General features: G+C 34.3%; 1 protein-coding gene across 4 annotated transcripts in view; it reads left to right on the top strand.

Moving 5' to 3' along the window:
• Positions 1-16,778, top strand: part of KIF2A (kinesin family member 2A) — a 68,492-nt gene that overhangs the window by 47,746 nt on the left and 3,968 nt on the right. For 2 of the 4 annotated variants that reach the window (XM_025270492.2, XM_025270491.2), the window contains exons 10-19: positions 1,648-1,738; positions 1,836-1,899; positions 2,768-2,859; positions 3,218-3,360; positions 3,661-3,865; positions 5,147-5,257; positions 6,305-6,372; positions 9,310-9,423; positions 10,595-10,745; positions 13,917-14,018. In XM_025270492.2, coding sequence (XP_025126277.1) covers positions 1,648-1,738; positions 1,836-1,899; positions 2,768-2,859; positions 3,218-3,360; positions 3,661-3,865; positions 5,147-5,257; positions 6,305-6,372; positions 9,310-9,423; positions 10,595-10,745; positions 13,917-14,018 — 1,141 coding nt within the window. The remainder of the gene's footprint in view (positions 1-1,647; positions 1,739-1,835; positions 1,900-2,767; positions 2,860-3,217; positions 3,361-3,660; positions 3,866-5,146; positions 5,258-6,304; positions 6,373-9,309; positions 9,424-10,594; positions 10,746-13,916; positions 14,019-16,778) is intronic. The other 2 variants (XM_025270494.2, XM_025270493.2) reach the window with 1 other exon arrangement.

Genomic DNA, 16,778 nt, shown 5'->3' with positions numbered 1-16,778 from the left:
CAGCTCTAAAGAAGAGGGCAAAATTAAAGAGTACGTGAATGCTAGATAGAGGTGGAGAAGGCAATGGCACCCCACTCCAGTACTCTTGCCTAGAAAATCCCATGGACGGAGGAGCCTGGTGGGCTGCAGTCCATGGGGTCGCTGAGGGTCGGACACGACTGAGCAACTTCACTTTTCACTTTCATGCATTGGAAAAGGAAATGGCAACCCACTCCAGTGTTCTTGCCTGGAGAATCCCAGGGACGGGGGAGCCTGGTGGGCTGCCGTCTATGGGGTCACACAGAGTCGGACACGACTGAAGTGACTTAGCAGTAGCAGTAGATAGAGGTATTGTGAAGAATTTGTTTAAAAAGGGAATTATAATTATAAATTGTATATTTTTTACCTTTCTGAAACTGAGTCCTCTCCTTCTCCCTCACTCCCTTATCTCCTTCCACTACTGTCTCATATAATATATCTGTCTGACTTTTGTAATCATTTTCAAGAAATCATTATAAAGGTGTGGTTCTGTGTATGTGCTAGATTTAGTAAACATTTTGTTTCACCCTGTATTTATGCTTAATTTTACCAATATTAATTCTGTCCCCTTTCTCTTATCCTTAACTTCTGTGGATTGAGGAATTAGGCTTTTTTTTGGTCCTATCACTCTTCAGACTCATTTCTAATTCTGTTTGATTCAAACTTTTTTCTGCTTCTTTTGTTCTGTACTTTCTCCAGTTGTGCCTTTGAAAAATCAGTAGAGCTGTATAAAGTGTTCACATATGTTCTTTTGAAGCCTGTGTAAAAAACCCATTTGTTTTGTATCATGCTTTTTAGAGCACTGCTCGATGAAGTATTTTTTTGTCCCTCCTTACCTTTTTAATCTTGACTCTAGCAGTGATTATACCAATACATAATACTAGGCATCCTTTTCCTGAATCAAGACTGTCAATTCAGAATTCATTGTCTTACCAGGATTGTTTATATTTGCTTATTTATAATATTTGGGCATCCTTTTCCTGAATCAAGACTATCATCAGTTCAGAATTCATTGTCTTACAAGCATCATTTATATTTGCTTATTCACACGACTGAGCGACTGATCTGATCTGATTCACATTCAGGAAAATTTTACCACTTTTATACTTGTTAAGATAATGTTTTTGTACTTTTTTCCCCCTCTAGCTTTTCTTTTCTGAGATTACCAGTCTTGGTTCTGTTTCTGTTGAAACCTTTGATATATTTTTGAGTTTGGGTTGGGGTTTTTTGTTTTGGTTTTTATGTATGTCCTACTTGTCTGGCTGATATTACCATATTTTGTTGTTACTTTTTAAAACTTTCCTATTGTCTTCTATTAATATATATGTCTTAGCTCAGCTACTAGCAGGTTCCCCCCCCCCCCCCCCCGGCAGTTATTTATTTTGTGGCCATTTTTTATTATGGAATTATTGCTTGAAGATATGCATTAAAGAGCTTTAAGCAATTCTAGGACATGGACATTTAAAATTTTAAATCAGTGGACTCAATTGTGGTCTTAGAGTTGAGCCTACTGGTTTGTTAAAAATCTTGGTGTGAGATTTGTTTATTAATAACACTAGATACTAGTTTTATTACTTATTTAATTTAAATATTAACAGTACATTCTGACTGGTGCATTTTATTTTTAAGGTTTACAGCTAGACCACTAGTGGAAACTATATTTGAGAGGGGAATGGCTACATGCTTTGCTTATGGGCAGACTGGAAGTGGAAAGACTCATGTAAGTAATTCTTTAGTTACATCCTGGTAGGAAGCGGGTTTATTTTTCTTATACCTTAATTGTAAGACCTAAATTCTTTTTTCTTTTTAACATATAGACAATGGGAGGTGACTTTTCAGGAAAGAATCAAGATTGTTCTAAAGGAATTTATGCATTAGCAGGTAACTCCTTTTTGGGTATCATTTATAACATTCTTCTTGAATATTATTCAGGTGGTTTGGGAAAAGATTTGGAAGTACAGTGCAGAATTTTAAGGGTAATTAATGCTGTCCTTACTACATATTTTGTCAGTTTTAGGTTATCGGACTGCTTTGGAAAGAGCTTTGCCTTGGGGGCAGAAATCTTGATTGTGTGTGTGTTGTAATCTGACACATTGATGGAGCTTAGTATTGTTGAATAGCTGCTTTGTGAAAAGTTCCCATTTGGTATAATTATGAAAGTACCCTTATTGTGACCACCTGTAATCTTATGGTATTTATAAAGATAAGTCAGTTCAGTTCAGTTCAGTTCAGTCGCTCAGTCATGTCCGACTCTTTGCGACCCCATGAATCGCAGCACACCAGGCCTCCCTGTCCATCACCAACTCCCGGAGTTCACTCAGACTCACGTCCATCGAGTCAGTGATGCCCATCTGGCCATCTCATCCTCTGTCGTCCCCTTCTCCTCCTGCCCCCAATCCCTCCCAGCATCAGAGTCTTTTCCAATGAGTCAGCTCTTCGCATGAGGTTGCCAAAGTGCTGGAGTTTCAGCTTCAGCATCATTCCCTCCAAAGAAGTCCCAGGGCTGATCTCCATAAGTAGTAGCATTCTTTTCTTGAATATGAAGGAGAGTGACTTCTAAACTGTCAATGTAGACAAACTTACTATTTTTTGTAAAGTTAGTATCCACTTTAGTCTTCATTTTTATTATTGATACTATCATTCTAGGTAAGCATAAACTGATTCCTCAGAAAATAGAAAATTTGAATTTCTTTTTAAAAACAATTTTTTTGCATCTTAACAAATTTTCTCCATATGAAATTATTGGCAGCTCGGGATGTATTTTTAATGCTAAAGAAGCCGAACTATAAGAAGTTGGAACTTCAAGTGTATGCAACCTTTTTTGAAATTTATAGTGGTAAGGTAAGTTGAAATTTTAAAATAATTTTTGTAAGCTTTTTAAATTGTGGTTTAAAAATACATAACATAAAATTTACCATTTTAACTATTTTTTAGTGTAGATGTTCACCAGAATTGAGTGCATTCACATTGTTGGACAGTTGTTGCCACCACATAATTGCTATATGTAATTAGAATATTACTTTAAAGTTTTGTGTATAAGATTTTTTTTTTAATTCCCTTTGAAATTCTTTAACTTCAATATCAATCATTATTATTCTAATAACAATTATTACTAGGATTCTCTGAAAAAATTTTTTAGACTCTGAATGACTCATTTTTATAGAACTGTTCTTATTTTCAAAAGCTTTTTTTTTTTTAGGTGTTTGACTTGCTAAATAGGAAAACAAAATTAAGAGTGCTTGAAGATGGAAAACAGCAGGTTCAAGTGGTGGGATTACAGGAACGGGAGGTCAAATGTGTTGAAGATGTGCTAAAACTCATTGACATAGGCAACAGTTGCAGGTAACTCATTTTAATAAAGAGGAACAATTTGATGATCAATTTTAGATTATTTGATTATAACTTGAGAGCAAAGCAAGATGTTATTCGATGTATCTTAGAAGTAAAAATCATTGTTCATCCAGACTTTAAAGTGCAGGTTAAATTGCATTAATCTCATTATATTTGTGTTAATTCACAGTAGCTCTATTGTATTTAAATAATAAAAACGGAATAGTTTTTTGTTTCTATTTTTAATGAAAACATTGTGGCTTGCACAAATTGAACTTTTTACATATCAAAATGTTCTTAATTACATTGTAGAACGTCCGGTCAGACATCTGCAAATGCACATTCATCTCGGAGCCATGCAGTGTTTCAGATTATCCTTAGAAGGAAAGGAAAACTACATGGCAAATTTTCTCTCATCGATTTGGCTGGAAATGAAAGAGGAGCTGATACTTCCAGTGCGGACAGGCAAACTAGGCTTGAAGGTGCTGAAATTAATAAAAGCCTTTTAGCACTCAAGGTAAATAAAGTCCTTTTAATTGTGAAAAGTCTCTTACTTTTGACTTTAATTTTGTTTTACTCAGTTACAAAATGATAGTGTTTGTTTTTTCTAATATGAGAGATTATCAAATTTTAGTTGTTTATGTTTGCAGTTATAGATTTTTATTGTTCCCAGAAATTTTCTTTATACATATTATTTATTCTTTTTAGGGTAGTTAAAAGATCTGTTAGTTGACAGACCACTTCCAAATAGTTGACAGGCTATTTAGGGAGATTCCAGGGAACCTTAATCATTAATCAATCTTTTTTCTTGAAGGAGAACAAGGAACCACAAAACTAAGCTAAGAAAGTTTCTCTGAAAAATGTGGAATGGCTTTCAGAAAGTTAGGCCAATATTATATATCTCCCTTGACTAACAAAGAAAAGAAAACATTCTATTTTTTCTTTTATGGAAAAAGTTTAACAAAGCTATGACAAATCTAGATAGCATATTAAAAAGCAGAGACATCACTTTGCTGACAAAGGTCCATAAAGTCAAAGCTATGGTTTGACTAGAGTCAAACCAGTAGTCATGTATGGATGTGAGAGTTGAACCATAAAGAAGGCTGAGCACCGAAGAATTGATGCTTTTGAACTGTGGTGCTAGAGAAGACTCTTGAGAATCCCGTGGACAGCAAAGAGGTCAATCCTAAAGGAAATCAACCCCGAATATTCATTGGAAGGACTGATCCTGAAGCTGAAGCTTGAATACTTTGGCTACCTGATGCGAAGAGACGACTCATTGGAAAACACTGATGCTGGGAAATATTGAAGGGAAATGGAGAATAGGATGTGGCAGAGGATGAGATGGTTAGATAGCATCAGCGACTCAATGGACATGAAGCTGAGCAACCTCTGGGAGATAGTGAAGAACAGGGAAGTCTGGCGTGCTGCAGCCCATGGGATCACAAGAAGTCAGACATGACTTAGCAACTGAACAGCAACAGTTATCCTACTGCCTGTCACTTCTAAACACCAGTCATAGTCTCCGGCAGAATCTCTTGGAATTAACAAAGTAGTCTTCTGATTAGATTGTTTTATGGGGTTTGTTTCTGGTGGTTTTATTTCCCAAATTCCATTTTCTTGAATAAGGATTTATAAGAACATTTTTACTGTGCTGTAAACAAACCTCTTGATAGAATCTTCAGAGCTGATCAGATCTTAAATTTTAGGGTTATTGTAAGAGATCTTTTAAATATGTTCGTTAAGATTACTGTTTATAAGAAACATAATCTGTGAAATTTGCTTTCTTAATTTTCAGGAGTGCATCAGAGCCTTAGGTAGAAATAAACCTCATACTCCTTTCCGAGCAAGTAAACTCACTCAGGTGTTAAGAGATTCATTCATAGGTGAAAACTCTCGTACCTGCATGGTAAGTTTGCTTGTTTTGTCTTAATCCTAAATGAATAATTATACAACATCTATTGGAAATTTATGAAATACATTAATGGCCTTTAAAGTTTTCTACTGTGATACAGTGAAACTTAAAAATGTGGTCCCTGCCAATCTGATAGGATTGTATTACAGTTATAATACATTCATTAATTACAACATCTCTGAGTCCTCGTGAGATTGGTTTCCATTGCTTTCTGTTTTCCTTACATATTGGTCACACTTCTCTCTTTCTTCATATGTCTAGAATTTTGGATTATATAATTTTCATTATGAATGAATATCTTACAGACACTCTAGATTCTGTTATTTTCTTCTGAATATTATTGGTTTGTTGTTGTTACTGTTATTTTAGCAGAAAGTTAACTTAGCTGAACTCCAGACTCTTGTCTCCCCTGCTCTGGGGCAGCAACTTGACCTTGAAATCTCTGTTTAGCTCTTTTAGACTTAGCTATGTTTCTTATACTCGGCCTTGTGTACTCCAGTTTGGGGGTCAGGCAGAGATTTGGGTAATGTGTGTATTTGGGTAGAGTACTCACGTGAATGTATACATACACACACACACGAGTTTCTCGCTCTGTGGTTACTTCTCTTCTTGGACAAACTTCACTTCCCAGTTGCTATGGTGCCCACCTCCAAACTGTGCTTTATTTATTTAGTTTCTTAACTAGTGAAACTCCAGGTTTTTATTGAAGTTTTAGTTGTCCTATGTGACAGCAGCACAATTTGCCCTTAAAGAAAAATTTTATCAAAAAGAGGGGCAGTGAGTACTCAGTGTTACTCCCTTCTTTGAGGTGTTGACCTCCATTCTCTGCCTGATGTTTGATCATTTTGTGGTGCTGTTAGAGCTGTTTATATTTTAACTGGAGTTTATAATTACTATATGACTATGTGTGTGTGAGATACTGAGTTACCTTGGAGTTTCTTTCCTTTGGATGACCGTATTAAGATTAGACCTTAAGGAACCACGTGTCAGTATTACTGTCATCTATAACATTTTCTTTATCTTTGCATTTTCCCCCCATAGATTGCTACAATCTCTCCAGGAATGGCATCCTGTGAAAATACCCTCAATACATTAAGATATGCAAATAGGTATGAGATATGGTTATTTTGAAATTCAAAAGGAATGGAACAGTATATGATTTGATTTAATATCTTACAGGGTAAATCTTACTGTTCTTTCCATTTTCAAAAAAATTTTTGCATGATATTTGTTAAAATGATATTTAAAATAATTTTATCACATCCTAAAAATAAAAATAATTAGAATTGTGTTGAGTAACTTGAGAAGACCATTACATTTTTAGTAGAATTGGTCTTACTCAAGAACATGATACATTTTTCCATTTAACCAAGTTATATTTCATAGTATTAGTTCTCATTATGTTAAGACTCAAAAGTAAGTGAGTATCGGGCGCAGTCTGTATTTCTTAAATTATTTTGCTATATGCTAAACAATTATTTCTGATAATGTTAAATGTTATACATGGGAAATCTAGGGATTTAATAGTGATAGCACCATTCTTTGTGGTGTTCTATATGGGTTACATTTTATTATTTATGAAAATACAGTTACAAACTTGAATAGACAATTGGATTATTACAAATGAGAGGACAGAAAGCGTTATACACCGTTAAAACAATTTGTTCCCATTGCTCTTGTTTTAAATGACTGTTTATATAGTTTAAAATTTCTGTTATCACTGCATTTGTGATTTTAACCTAAAGATAAAATTCCTCTTTGTATTCCATTTCTAGTGTGATGAGTCTTTTAATTTTGCTAAATATGAGTATTTTGTACTGTTTTTTTGTTTTAGTCACTATTGAGACTTTATTTTTAATCTTTCATTATGATGTTAAATATATATGCATATAGGAAAGTACCCAAACATAATAAATGAAAACGTCATACTTTACATAATATAATGTAATGAATACTTATAAAGTATAAATTCTAGTCATCAAACCTGGAAATAGAACATTTCCAGTCCCCCCAGAAAATTCCCCATGTGTCCCCTTCTGATCACAAATCCTGAATAACATGCCTAAATACATAAATCTCAATCCATTAATCCATTATCCTGATTTTGGAATAAATTGCTCAATTTTCTTTCTTTCTCCCTTTTTAAAAATAGTTTTATTACCTATGAATGTATCTTTGAACAGTATAGGTAGCTGTATTTGAACTTCACATAAATGAGAACACCCTTTGTTCTTTGGTATTTTGCTTTTCCTTTAAGAGATTTAAAAAAATCATCAGTAGAAACTGTTGAAAAGTATAAACTTAGCTTTTGCCAAAAGATGAAAAAGAACAATTTCTTTAAAAATATAATAGAATTTTATTTTTAAATTTAATCCCTTTTAAACTTTGAATTATAAAATCTTGGCTATGAACGTTTAATCATTCTTTATAGTGAACATTTTTGGTATTTTAGGGTTTTTATCACTAATTTAAAATGCTACTTATTTCAGAATTATTCATGGGAGAGATGAGGAACAGCTTAGTGTTATAGTCCTGCTGTAGAATTAAAACCCTTATATCTTCAGACTTCTGTATTTGGCTATCCCTCTAGTTCATTTAGACCCAAGTAAAATATTTTAATTTATTATCATGTAATGTGATTCATTTGCAACATTACTAACCATCTGGGACAAACAGTTCTGTCTTTTATTTCCATATCTCTAGGAATAAAGATTTTCAACCTCCTTTGATAGCTCATTTGAGGAATATAATTCCTGCATATGGTATAGTTCAGCTTGGGCAAGAGAGCTTTGAATAGAGGGAAAATGTGTGGTTAGGGGCTAAAAGGGTACCTAAATGAGGATATTCTGAAAGAATAAGATACGTAATGGGGTTGGGAGTAAAAAAGTGATTAACTCAGTATTAGAAATTTAGGTTTGTCAGCATGTATGTAAATAAGCTTTATAAAGTGACTATAAAGGATAAAGGGCAAATGAATGTGATATTGAACCTTTGAGAGTAGACATTACCAAAAGGTCAAAGAAAGATTCTAAGTATAAGATATTACTAGTTTTATCTATGTGACTATTTTGATGTGTATAAACAGTAATTTCGTTTAGTTTAATTTGAGAAGTAATGAGAAAAATAGAGAATATGGTTGGTATATATTGAAGTGTTCAAACATAAAATTTGTACTCAGCCAGGTTTGAACCTCAGTTAGGCCACATTCTCACTGAATGAACTTGGGTAAGGTACTTTATTGCTCTGAACCAATTTCTCATCAGTAAAATGGTGGTAATATCACACACAACATTGTCGTAATGGTTAAATAATGTCTGAGAAATACTAATCATGCTATCTGCTGATAGAAAGTAATTAATAAATATTGCTTGCTGTTATTAAGTAGGATTGGCCCAAAGAAGATATAGGAACTCAAAAAAGTTGGTGCAGAAAACCCGTGATTTGGTTAGTACACCTGTTAGAGACATTGTCAAGAACAATTAAAATTCCATTGCTAAAGGATTTTTTTTGCCATGATTCATCATCTGAATCACTAAACACAGAAAATTATTTGAGTGACTGTTTTTTCAGTTTGTTCCAAAGTTGCTTCATAACTGATACCTTCTAGGTGCATAGGAAAGAAGTTAATTCATTATAAAGATTGTATGCCATTAGGACTTTAATTCTCTTCTGTCCTGTTTGAAAAGACTGCAAGACTGTTGAGGACTCATTAATGCTAATAAAATACTCATGGTATTGACTACAGAAGGAAGTTAGACACGAGTGGTCATGTAGCTTAATACAGGGCATTTCAAATTTAATTGATGGTCTAGTTAAACTTCTAGAAAAGATCATGGGAAAAGGAAGAATTATGGAGTAGGGAATCAATAGAACAGAGGGGTTCAAAAACCTCTTAACTTTAATTATTTTTAAGATAGTGTAAATGCATTGTCACAACAAAGTTGATCCTTTTCTAATCAAATTAGTATTAAATGAAAACTTGAAATGTGCATTCCTGTCTTTACAAGAGCATTTTCTTTTAATTTGTTGCTGTTTTGGTGCTGCAGAGTAAAGGAGTTTGGAATTAGTCCATCAGACATTCCCTTCTCACAGGGTAGTGGCAGTCGCCCTGATCTCTCTCCTTCTTATGAGTATGACGACTTTTCTCCTTCGATTACCAGGTCTACTTTATTCTATACATACGATGTTTATTTTAAATAGTTTCTTTTGGACTGTGCTATATATAAATGTTTCATAGCATTTACTTTCATGGCATATACTTCTTTTGTCCTGAGCCATTTTATTTTTCATTTTCATTTTGTTTGACAGGTGGTGGTTATACTGCATGATCTTAATTTTTACATACTTTATTCATTTATTTGCTTTAAAATGTTGATTTAGAATTCAGGCTTCCTTTTCCGCCTCTCATATTTTAAAGGATGATGTCATCTTTCCATATTTATTATTGAAGGATAGACTGTCTTATTTAAAAGGAAAAGTTTACATTCTTTGTGCAAGGTAATCACAAGGATCCTCTTGACTTAAAAAATCAATACTTGGGGGCTTCCTTAGTGGCCCAGTGGTTAAGAATCCATGCTTCCAGCGCAGAGGGTGCAGATTCAATCCCTGATTGGAACTAAGATCCCATATGCCACATGGTGTGACAAGTAAATAAAAATTAAATTAAAAAAAAAAAAGTGTACCCTCTCCCAAATGTGTAAATTTGAGTATAAGGGGGTAAACTTTTTTTAATGATAAAACTTTACAGCTTCTGATCTTTATGGATTAGAAATATTTCATGTGTAGGTATTTTAATTGAGCCTTGTAACTACCAAAAATCTGCAAAGTATATTAAATTCTTTGATTTTTGGAGGACTTCCCTGGTGGTCCAGTAGTTAAGACTGTGCTTCCACTCCAGAGTGGTTTTGATCCCTGGTCAGAGAGCTGAGACCCTACCTGCCACACAGTGCAGCGCCACCCCCCACCCCCCAAAAAAAACCTGATTTTTTACAATGATGCATTTATTAATCTAAGTACTGTTATAATATTTTTAACTGTAACAAATGTCTCTTATTTATTTTGAAATTCTGAATAGCATACTTTGATTCTCAATTTGTTATGCACAGTAATTATGTTTGAAGTAATTATATAAAGTTGTACTTAAGTAAATTCCTAAAGTTTAATATCTCAGCATACCTTTAATATTTCCACAGATTTCAGTTAGATTTGATCTGGAAAGCTGACATCATCAATATTAATATGTTAATTGAATTGCTTTTATATTAAATAGGTTGATATTTCTTATCCCTCATGAGTCTTTGTTAATTAAAGATACCTCTTATGTGTTTATAGGGTTAAAGAACTGACTGTGGATCCAACTGCTGCTGGTGATGTCCGTCCAATAATGCACCATCCCCCAAATCAGATTGATGACTTAGAGGCACAGTGGGGTGTGGGCAGTTCCCCTCAGAGGGATGATCTAAAACTTCTTTGTGAACAGAATGTAAGTGACATAATATAATGGTAATTATCTTAGTTGTTTCATACATACCAGAATAAGTGAAAACTGACCTCTAAATCAGGAATCAATAAACTAAAGCTTGTGGGCTTGCCATCTATTTTACAAATAAAGTTTGTTGAAGTATGGCCATGCTTGTTAAGAACAGAGGTGACAATGACCATATAGCTCACAAGCCCAAAATATGTACTAAAGTTCTCTGACCCCTGATCTAACTATTGTTTTTTCCAGATTTTATACTGATTAAAGTTGGGGGATTTGTTTTTAGCTGTGCTGGGTCTTTGTTGCCATACGGGCTTTTCTTTAGTTTCAGTGAGCGGGAGCTACTCACTAGTTGAGTTGCACAGGCTTCTCATTGCAGTGTACTGGCTTTAGGGCACGTGGGCTCTGAAGTTCTGGCTTCTGGGCTCTAGAGCACGGGCTTGATAGTTGTGGCTCACTGGCTTTGTTGCTCTGCAGCATGTGGTATCGTCTTGGATTGGGGATTGAACCCGTGTCTCCTGCATTGGCAGGCAGATTCATTACCACTGAGCCACCAGGGAAGTGCCTCAAATCGGGGAATTTTTAAAGTAATACAGGAAACAGACAAGTTTGAGAATTGTACATGCAATATATTCTATACATAAAGCTTAGAAACAAGATTAACTTTAGACACATGGATATATACTGAAAGGACTCATAAACTATATCAAAAATGAAAAAATCTGACATTATTACACCTAGCTGCTTTCTGTATTTTTGAATGTTTGGTGACATTTCATTATTTAAAATTTTGATTCCCCTGTTGCTCAAAAATAATAATGCATAAGGACAAAGATGTATTAAAAAATAACAAAAAAGCACAGATATTTTCACATAGTTATTTAACTTCATTTTTAAAATGTATAATCTGTATAGTTTTGTATCACTTTTCCCACTGAGAATCCTATAGTGGCATTTTCTTATAATGATAAAAGATAGCATTTATTAGTTGCTTATTACCTCATGACACATATTTGCTAAGCATTAACTGACATAATCCTCACATTTTCTAAAAGATTAAGTAATACGTGCTGAAGCCAGGCAGGATTGAAGTCTGGGTCTTTGTTATTCCTGAGTGAATCTTATGTCAGCTAAATTTAAAGTCCAAATATTCTAGAGTAACAAATGAACATACTAATTTTGTTATCATGTTCTAAACTACTTCCTATTAATAAAGCAGGACTTTATGCAGCAGTTCACAACCAGGAATGACTTGGCCCCTCTCCAGGGAAAAATGTATGGAGACATCTTTGATCATCCCAAGTGGGATGGTGTTGCTAAGATCTAGTGGGTTGAGGTGGGGGGTGATGCTCAATATCGTACAATGCACAGGGACATTCTCCCTCCACAAACCCCCACAAAATGTCTGTGATGCTGAAGTTAAGAAACCTGGTTTAAATAAGAGTTCTCAACTTTGAACTGTAGACAATAAATAACTAAAAATGAAATCCTGGTGTTAGTCTATCCTCTGTCCCCCAAAAGCTTTGAAAGAGACTGTAGTTGCTTTTGAAATCCTTAAAGCAACCCTGCCTTGCTCCTGCATATGGTGCCTTCAAAGATACAGAAAACCAGAATGAGATAGGCACTCCCTACAGCATATCTCTCCCATTTTATTCTTGTATCTGTTGGGTCTCTGTGGGACCTTAAAATTGGGAGAGCTTGGCTAGGTCACTAGAACTAATCTAGACGCTTTTTAAGTGTGACATTATGGGTTCTTGCAACCTTCTCTATGTATGGGAGAGGATGAATTTCTTTCAACTTTGCCTTCCCCAAGGAAACTATCTTGAGATAGTTCAAGTATTGATGCGTGTGTTACACATTCGTACTGCTATATTAAATTTTAACAAGGTAGGTAAAATGGACTCGTGTCTAGGACATACTCTGGAGATAAAAGTAATACAGTAGACAGACTAAGAGGATAATCAAGTGCATTAGAATTCTGTAAATAGTTGTATAGATAAAAAGTTCTCTGCATGGACTGCATGGAAGTGATAGGAATTTGCATAGTATCTTGAAGCAAAGGAAAGACAGGACGTTCTGGGCTTGGCAGGGAGGTGGGCAGATAGATAAATAAGTAAAGGTTTTTGATTGTGGGTTTACCAGAAAGACATAATATGAGAGACTCATGCCTGCGTGTCCTGATTAAAAACAGATAGATGGTTCTTTTCGCAAAGAGAAAATAAAAAATTCTTTAGCTAATGTGATTATATAAACTTGTAGGGATGGTAGTGTATTGATGAGTCAAATGTCTACTTACAATATTTAATTTAACCAAGATACACCCATATATTTAGAATTGTGTATTTTGTTTGAAAAATGTTGCTTTTGCACTGACATTTTATACAACAATTTTAAGTGAACTTTTCTATCACTGTGGCTGTGTTTTGAGGAAATAAATCATTAGATAGTAGCGTTGGAAAGGAAGCTCAAAAAAGAAAACAAAGCTGGAGAAGTTTGACTTGTTATAGGACCAAAATATATGATGTGTACATTTGTAGTTTTTTGTGGATGAAGTAGAGTCATGAATTATCCATTAAAACTTCTGTAAAAAAACAATAAGTAAATTATGTAGTGCAATTCAGAGTTTAAATTTAGTAAGAGTTAAGACCTTCAGAATACCAATTTGATAGTCACAGTCATGAAGGATGTAATATTTACCTCTCTGTTATACTGAAATGTTATTTTAAATGAACATTGAATGAACTTAAAACTCAACATTTTCCTTCTTATACTGAAAAGAAGTTTAAGACATATATATGAATTGTTAGTGAAAATAAACAATGCTGAGGAAATATTTCAGTATATTTATAGCCTGTGATAAGTGTACTTTTGAAAAGTTGCACTCCTGAAAGAGACTGCTTTTTTAGAGTAATTCTGTAGTAAAGCTTGGGCTAAGTGAAAACTATCTCTTACTGATATGTTTAAGTTTGAGTTGTCTTACTGAATGTTAAATATTTTTGACCCATGAAAAGAAATTCTGGTTTTGCCTTTTGTTTTTTATTTTTAGTCTTTAACATTCAGGCTTCCTCACTTTCTCAGTTGCATTTTTGTAAATGACATGGAAAAATCCCTTTTTTATTATAACATTTAAAATATAAACTTATGTCATAGTTTTTAAACTGTTTTTATTTTAAGGAAGAAGAGGTTTCCCCACAGTTGTTTACTTTTCACGAAGCTGTCTCACAAATGGTAGAAATGGAAGAACAAGTTGTAGAAGATCACAGGGCAGTATTCCAGGTGAAGTACGGTAGAATCTTTAATCACATGTTTTTCTAGAAAAATTAACTACTAATGACTTTTAAATGTCACACTAATCTAAAAAAGCCCTTGTTTATGTTTATGCATATGTCTGTTTGTAGGGCATATTTGAATAGAATGAATGATGACTACAAACAAACTCTCTTTGCAACTGTGGTAAAAAGATGTAGTTGATTTCTACTATTCTCCCACTTTCTTTGCTTTTGTTAGTTGTCTGTTTTTAGAGGAGTTGATCTTCTGCCCTCCTTTACCTCTTTCTTCATGGTAGGCAGTTGGAAAACTCTTCTAAAGGGTATCAGAGCAGTTGAGGAAGAGTTAGTCTTTGCAGAAAAGGAAGGTTATTTCAGGAGAGTTACTGCACTGACTGAGCTATCAGTTGCAGATGAATGAGGGGGAATATATCCCTTCATATAGCCATAACTCCTTAGGTATTTATCCTATTGTGTGTTCAGCCTATTTAAAAAACCTTTTACTGTATGATCCTCCCCTCTTTATTAAACAAGAAAATATTCTGGAGAGTGATACCTATTTGAGCATCTTTATGGAGACTGCATGGTCGGCTTGCTCCTGAACCCCACCCCCTTCCCACAGTACTGTAAATCCTTTGTCCTATTAACCTGTATATCCTTCTCTGATATTGAAGAAATCTTTATCTGTAAACAAATATTAACATTCCTCAACTCTAGGCAATTCACGCATTTGGATGAAGGGCTCAAAAATATGAGAACTATTTATAATTGTAGAGTTGGATACACAGTGATTAAAACTGTTAAAGTCAAACCCTTATTATGACTCTCTAGGTATTTAGATTAAATCAAAAAGGACTCTTGTAATTTTAAGAAAATTGTTAGAATAATAACACCCTTAAAACTCAAACAGGGTCCCCTGGTGGCTCAGTGGTAAAGAGCCTGCCTGCCAATGAGGAGATGCAGGTTCGATCCCTGGGTTGGGAAGATACCTGGAAGGAAATGGTAATACGCTCCAGTATTCTTGCCTGAGAAATTCCATAGACAGAGGAGGCTGGCAGGCTACAGTTCATGGGGTTGCAGAAGAGTCAGACACGACTTAGGGACTAACAACAAAACTCAGTTAAGTGAGGCTTTCAAATTGAAATTTATGCTTGATGTGTCAGAATTAAATTGGTACATTTATAGACTGGTTGTGTGTGCAGCATAGTTGAATTGGTTTGGAATTCAGCAGTAGACTTGTGAATGCTTTATTAAAGTGAAGTATACTTATCTTACTCAAAACAGATTTCTTAGGAAGTGTGCCTGCCTGTCTTCTTACCTCATTTGTTTCAAGTAATTTAATAAATTCAGCAACTAAAATTACATTTATATATAGTTGTCTATGCCCTTCTTATTATATATTCATATATAATGGGTGCATATATATATATATAAAGGGCATATATATGTATATGCCCTTAATATATATTATGTATTCAAGTGATTTAATAAATTCAGCAACTAAAATTACATTATATGTAGTTGTCTATGCCCTTCTTGAATGAAATATCATATGAAGCCCATCATTTCCCACTTTGCCATTTTATAATGAAGTCTAAAATTTGTTTATTGGAAGAACTGAGTATTCTGACTTTCAATCTAATAGTCTTAAAATTCTGTTCACTGTTCCTCCCTTCTGTGAACTGCCATTTTTCACACTGGGGTGTTGTTTCTAAAAATTAAATGTATAGCTGAAGGGAAAGAAAAATTACTGGGAGGTTGTGTGCCTGTGTTTTAATCAATGCATATTTAGTCTTCTAATAGATGGTGATATATAGTCTAACTGTAATTAGTCATTAAATTACATTGGTGTTTGGAAAAGTGAAATTGTGTGTACTGTAAAAAGTTAGAAAGTGTATTTATATCCCCTAACTCTTTAATTTAAAATGATCTGACCTTGTTAATAATCTATGGTTCATGGCATTGTGAAAAAATGAAATTCATAAATTCCACATATCTAAACTGAGTTAACAGTGGTTTCATTAAAGCACTTATGAATAGTAGTAATTTGTTACTATTTAGTGGTTCACTTGACTCTTCTAAAATGGGCTTTCTTGGGAATTCGTTGGTGGTCCAGTGGTTAGGCTCCGCACTTTTATTACTGAGGGCCCAGGTTCAGTCCCTGGTCAGGGGACTCTTAAGATTCTGCAAGCCACACAGTGCAGCCAAAAAAATGGGAGCTATCCAGTGTTTCCTTACAGTCAATAATTTTGAAGAGCTACTGTTTCGAATTTATGATTACCTCTTTGTGCAACCTCTGTGAGGCCCAAATGGATATCAGATAATTTACAAGTTATAGTCTCCCATAGGCCTCATGAGATTGCTCAGAAGTTTTATTACACCTGTTGTTTTAGGGATAGCTGAGGTTTTGAGATTTACTCTGCTCATTGATGGGTGTGCGTGTGTGTGTGATTCATTCCCACCTGTTTGTGTATTTGCTTCATTCCCTTCCCAAACCCCACTTGTTGGGATGTGGGTATGTGTGTGTCTGTGTTTGATTCATTCCCTCCCCTAAACCCCGCTCAAAGTAAAAATAGGACATTTTTTTTTTTTTTCTATCATGTTTGCATTTGAATGTAAAGAAATATTTCTTGATTTTATTCTGTAAATAAAGATGTTTTATGGTTATAAATATTTCAGAATACAGTCTTGAGTATGTTTGAGTATATTTAAAATAAATCTATACATTGGTTTCTGTCTTATAAAGAGGCTTACTGGATTTTTTTTGGGG

This window comes from Bubalus bubalis, chromosome 19 (assembly GCF_019923935.1).
Source record: "Bubalus bubalis isolate 160015118507 breed Murrah chromosome 19, NDDB_SH_1, whole genome shotgun sequence".
NCBI classification, from domain to species: Eukaryota; Metazoa; Chordata; class Mammalia; order Artiodactyla; family Bovidae; genus Bubalus; species Bubalus bubalis.
Note: the sequence above shows the minus strand (reverse complement) of the source record. Positions and strands in the feature narration are given on the sequence as shown.